Source organism: Piliocolobus tephrosceles, chromosome 7, assembly GCF_002776525.5.
Source record: "Piliocolobus tephrosceles isolate RC106 chromosome 7, ASM277652v3, whole genome shotgun sequence".
In the NCBI taxonomy this organism is placed as follows: domain Eukaryota; kingdom Metazoa; phylum Chordata; class Mammalia; order Primates; family Cercopithecidae; genus Piliocolobus; species Piliocolobus tephrosceles.
The window spans coordinates 126,742,571-126,747,977 of NC_045440.1; the positions used below are offsets into that span (position 1 = coordinate 126,742,571).

The 5,407-nt window shown below is 47.5% G+C and overlaps 1 protein-coding gene across 4 annotated transcripts in view; it reads left to right on the top strand.

The window, feature by feature from the left end:
- FAM83A (family with sequence similarity 83 member A) overlaps window positions 1-5,407 on the top strand; it is a 35,141-nt gene that overhangs the window by 23,014 nt on the left and 6,720 nt on the right. Inside the window, exon 4 of one of the 4 annotated variants that reach the window (XM_023224495.2) lies at window positions 4,171-4,448. The exons of the other annotated variants lie outside the window; for them this stretch is intronic. Coding sequence (XP_023080263.1) covers window positions 4,171-4,207 — 37 coding nt within the window. The 3' untranslated portion in view covers window positions 4,208-4,448. Of the gene's footprint in view, window positions 1-4,170; window positions 4,449-5,407 lie in introns of those variants that run through there. 4 annotated transcript variants of the gene reach the window in all.

A 5,407-nucleotide genomic window follows, 5' to 3' on the forward strand; every position in this document is an offset into this window, starting at 1 on the left:
ACCCAGGTTGGAGTGCAGTGGCCCGATCTCAGCTCACTGCAAGCTCCGCCTCCCGGGTTTACGCCATTCTCCTGCCTCAACCTCCCGAGTAGCTGGGACTACAGGCGCCCGCCACCTCGCCTGGCTAGTTTTTTGTATGTTTTAGTGGAGACGGGGTTTCACCGTGTTAGCCAGGATGGTCTCAATCTCCTGACCTAGTGATCCGCCCGTCTCAGCCTCCCAAAGTGCTGGGATTACAGGGTTGAGCCACCGCGCCCGGCCTAGACAATTATTTTTGAGAAATGTTGCACCCTCCCAGGACCAACTAGCTGCATTGCACACCACCAAGGGGTGGTTATCTCTGTGGAAAAAAGGAGAAGGCCTGGGAACACAGTCATTTGGAAACAGAGATGTAAAGATAAAAGGCTGAGAAACAAGTTCTTATTATCTGTGTGTATGACGAAAACTGATGAAGGAGCTTGAGCGACCGGGAGGGATTTCAAACATTTCAGGGAGATCAGAACTGTGCTAGGAGTGGGGGATTCCTCCCTCTACCAAATGGTGTCAAATGCTGGGTAGATTAAGCTGAAACACATTCCCAAGATAAATTTCCCTGTAACACCTTCAGGAAAACAGAGTGTCTATCTTCAACTTCTCAAAATATGAATTGTTCCACCCTCGAATCCTCAAATCCATATCATTTCACTTTTAAACCAAACAATATCTCATGCATTATGCTTTCCCCTGGAAGAACAAGAATTTGAATGTGTTAGGTCGTACCTCACTCTTTTGTTTCGAGATGCTCTGTTGCCTAGCGTGGTGGTGGCGTAATCTCAGCTCACTGCAGCCTCAGCCTCCTAGTTCAAGCGATACTCCCACCTCAGCCTCCCAGTAGCTGGAATTACAGGCGTGCGCTCCCACACCTGGCTAATTGTCTTGTATATTTAGTAGAGACGGGGGTTTCACCATGTTGGCCAGGCTGGTCTCGAACTCCTGACCTCAAGTGATTCGCCCTCCTCGGCCTCCCAGATTGCTGGGATTACAGGCGTGAACCACTGCTCCCAGCTTCTATACCCAACTCTTAATAGCTATGTACCTGTCATCTCTCTGGGCCTGTTTCCTCATCAGAACAAAATGTAAAATAATAACACATTCTCTTTGTATTAGAATTGTTGTAGAATTAAGTAAAACAGCAAGTGTAAATACTTAGCTGCTGGGCATCTGAGATGCACTAAAAAAAGGCCACTTAAGAGTGTACTGTTGTTTAAAACATTGGTAATACTTAATACTTTCAAATTTATTTTGATATTAATAATTATAGTTCCAAGCAGGGTCTGTTTGAAGGGGATTACTGAGTTTTACCAGGCAGGCTGTGATTATTACTGTTACTAGCATTTTTATGCTTAACTAACATTGGTCTGTTGTATAAAGTGGTTTGATCTCACTTTCCAGTGGGTTTCTGTGAATTAGAAAAGAGCTGTCATTGACCTGGCGCGGTGGCTCATGCCTGTAATCCTAGCACTTTGGGAGGCCGAGGCGGATCACCTGAGGTCGGGAGTTCGAGATCAGCCAGACCGGCATGGAGCAACCCCATCTCTACTAAAAATACAAAATTAGCCAGGTGTGGTGGCAGGTGCCTGTAACCCCAGCTACTCAGGAGGTTGAGGCAGGAGACTAGCTTGAACCCAGGAGGCAGAGGTTGCGGTGAGCTGAGATGACACTATTGCACGCCAGCCTGGGCAACAAGACCGAATTCTGTCTCAAAAAAAAAAAAAGAAAGAAAGAAAGAAAAGGACTATTATTATGAAAGTATACTAATTTTTTTATTTGTGAAGGTAAGGGGTAATCCTTCTGCAGGATTTGTTAGAGGGAAAGTGTTGGAGAAACGTGCCTTCCCCCCGCCCCCAACCCCTAACCCCTCTGCGCCCTGCTGCCCAGCCCACTCTCTGAGTAAAGAAGCCAGCAGAGAAGTCTGAAACCATTTCCACAGAAGGCAGACGGGAGTGAAGATCATCTCTCCCTGTCTTATGGGAGCTACTGAGAAATTAAAATGAAAAACAAAATCTCCTCTCAGAAAACTTCCCTACGAAAGTAGAAGTGAAAGAAAACAACTGTGTTATCAAGTAAGCATTAGACCAGAATATGATGCACATGATGGGCAACTCACTACAGAGACAGCAGGCAGAAAGAAACGTCACTCTTTTATATCGCGAAGTGGATCCAACCCATTACAGTAGGGAGGTTCTGCTTGTGGAGTCAGAGGACAGCTGCAGTCAGGCCCGTCTGCTTCCAGAACACCAGAGGATGCAGTGTGATTTGCACACAGCTAAAATTTTTCAAGTAGAAAAGGAGGAAGGGGAAGGTCTCTTCCCTTATTTTCAGTGGGAAGAACTAAGCATCTCATTTTTAATTTGTACTTGCCCTTCGAGAGTCCATCACGCAGCCGAGGGGCCCTCGCCCTAGTCAGGGGCAGGAGGAAGCAGAACTAACATTGCTGAAGGATGTCAGGGCCTGGGCCAGGTGTGATCAGAACTTTAATAGGGGCCGGGGTGTGGTGGCTCACGCCTGTAATCCCAACACTTTGGGAGGCTGAGCGGGGTGGGTCACTTGAGGTCAGGAGTTTGAGACCAGTCAGGCCAACATAGTGAAACCCTGTCTCTACTAAAAATACAAAAAATTAGGCCGGGCGCGGTGGCTCACGCCTGTAATCTCAGCACTTTGGGAGGCCGAGGTGGGTGGATCACCTGAGGTCAGGAGTTCAAGGCCAGACTGGCCAACAAGGTGAAACTTGTCTACTAAAACTACAAAAAATTAGCCAGGCATGGCAGCAGGTGCCTGTAATTCCAGCTACTTGGGAGGCTGAGGTAGGAGAATTGCTTGAACCTGGGAGGTGGAGGTTGCAGTCAGCTGAGATATACTCCAGCCTGGGCGACAGAGCAAGACTGTCTCAAAACAAAACAAAACAAAAAACGGACTTTAATAAGGATTTAATCGTTATGACAACACTTTGAAGAAGGCATCATCCCATCATCCTCCTCATTGACAGAGGTGGGGCGGGGGATTTAGGCACAGAAAGGGGAGGCAACTGACCCAGGGTCACCAGCTTCCTTGACTAGGGTCACTGGCTTTCCAATCCCTGTGAAGCTGGGGGCTGGGCTAGTTAGCCAGATGTGCAGCCCAGGAGGAAGGTGGCTGTAGCCTGAATACATGCAGGGCCATTTGTGTTTACTGTCATTCCTGAGAGTTGTGGAGGAACCAGCTCCTGGAGGGAGCATAGGACACCAACAGTGATTTTGCCCTCGACATTCAAAGGTAATCTGCTTACTAGCCTTTCAGGGGATCATCTTCCCCAGGACCAGTCTCCCCTTAGAGTTGTTTCCAGTAAAAACAAACAAACAAACAAAAAACAGAAGAGGCAGGCCCTTTATCCCTTTCTTTTAGCCCAGCTACCTGGGGCTTCAGATATTTTGGCCCCTCCTTCTGGTTGTAGATGGTTCTCCCAAACTGAAGAGCCCTGCTTCCTCCGCTGAGGCTAGAGGGCTGACGTTGTGCATTTCAACACTGAAGGGCTGGTTGAGGGTCTGACCCCAGCATAGGTGCCATGCCAGTGCCATCAAGAAAAACTGCCGAGTGGCCACAGGGGATTTGTGTGTGTGCTCTGAGATCAGCAGGAGCTAAGGAAGTGCTCTGGGGTCAGCTGAGAGGGAGCCACCGCTTCTGCCTGGCAGGTCCAGGAGGTCGGTGCCATTGGCTGGAGTTGGGTCTTGAAGGATGAGAATGATTTCAGGGGGTGGGGAAGAGGCAGGCAAAACTGGGCACTGGGAACAGCACGGAGAACAACAGCAGCAAGGCATCATCCTGGCTTCTAGCTGGCCTCCTGCCCTGCCCCCACTGCCACCCATGGGTTCTCTCTCCCAGGAACAGAAACACAAACCAGATCAAACCACTTTAAAATCCTTCAATACTCGCCACTGCTCCTAGGGAAAAAAAAAAAAAAAAAAAACTGCATCCTTACCAGGGCCTCTGTCTCAGTAGGATGCCCCCACTCCTCCATGGGGTTGGAGCCACACTGGCCGCCTCCTGGGTCTTTTGTGCTCTTTCAAGTCTCAGGGCCTTTGCACTTGCTGTTCATGCCCTCTGTCGGAGAGCTCATTCCTGCTGTCTCTATCTTTTTAACTCCTCATCTTGCAGGTGGCAGCTTCCAGATCACTGCCTCAGAGACCTCTGATCACCCCCTCCCGAGCCCTCTTATCCTCCATGGCTTCACTCCCCTCATGATTTGGAATTATTTACTTGTGAACTTGATTAGCCAAGATTATAAACAACATGAGGTCAGGGACTGGACTGGGTATGTTTTCTTCTCTGTTGCTTTCCTGGCAGGAAGTATAGTAAATACGGCATCTGATGCATTATACATGGCCACAAATATTTGTTGAATGAATGAATAAAAGCACATTGGGTTCTGAGCATTCAGTGTCCTGAAAGAATACAGTTTTTCAAATTGTGCCTCACCATCCATTAGCGGGGTGTGAAATCAGTTTAGTAGATGATGTCTAGCATTTTTTTTAAATGACACAGAATAGAATAAAAATAATCAGAGCACACTGAGGTAAAGGATGTTCTGGAAATTATTGTGTGGTTATGTACTTGTAGGTCATGATGTAAAATGTGCTTTTCCAAGAATAGCCAAGATAAATCCAAAGAAGGAAAACAAGCAGGGAGAACTTGCCCTACCAGAGTTCAGGACTTGTCATGAAACTGTGGTAATCAAGACAATGTGGCATTGGAGGAGGGACAAATTGACACACAGAACAGAAAGCTCAGGCACAGACTCACACATGACAGAGCATGTCAGAGCAGTGGGGAAAGGAGGAAGTGGAAAAAATAACCCCCCCATATGTAAAATGGGATTACCACCCACCTCGCATGCATTTGTTTACAAATCAACTTGCAATTGATGAAAAGAATTTGAACGTTGAAAATAAACTTTAAAACTCTTAGTAGATTTCTAAAAAAAAAAAAAAAAAACATAGACACATTAAAAAAAAAAAAAAAAAAAGCATTGACCATAAAAGTTTGCTTAATCTGACTACATTACAATTAAGAATGTTGGTTCACTGACATCTTGGCTGGGTGCAGTGGTTCACCTCCGTAATCCCAGCACTTTGGGAGGCTGAGGCAGGCGGATCACCTGAGGTCAAGAGTTCAAGACCAGCCTAGCCAACATGCTGAAACCCCGTCTCTACTAAAAACACGAAAATTAGCCGGGTGTGGGGGCAGGCGCCTATAGTCCCAGCTACTCGGGAGGCCAAGGCGGGAGAATCACTTGAACCCAGGAGGCAGAGGATGCAGTGAGCCGAGATTGAGCCACTGCACTCCAGCCTGGGGGACAGAACGAGAAAAGGAAGGAAGGAGGGAGGGAGGGAGG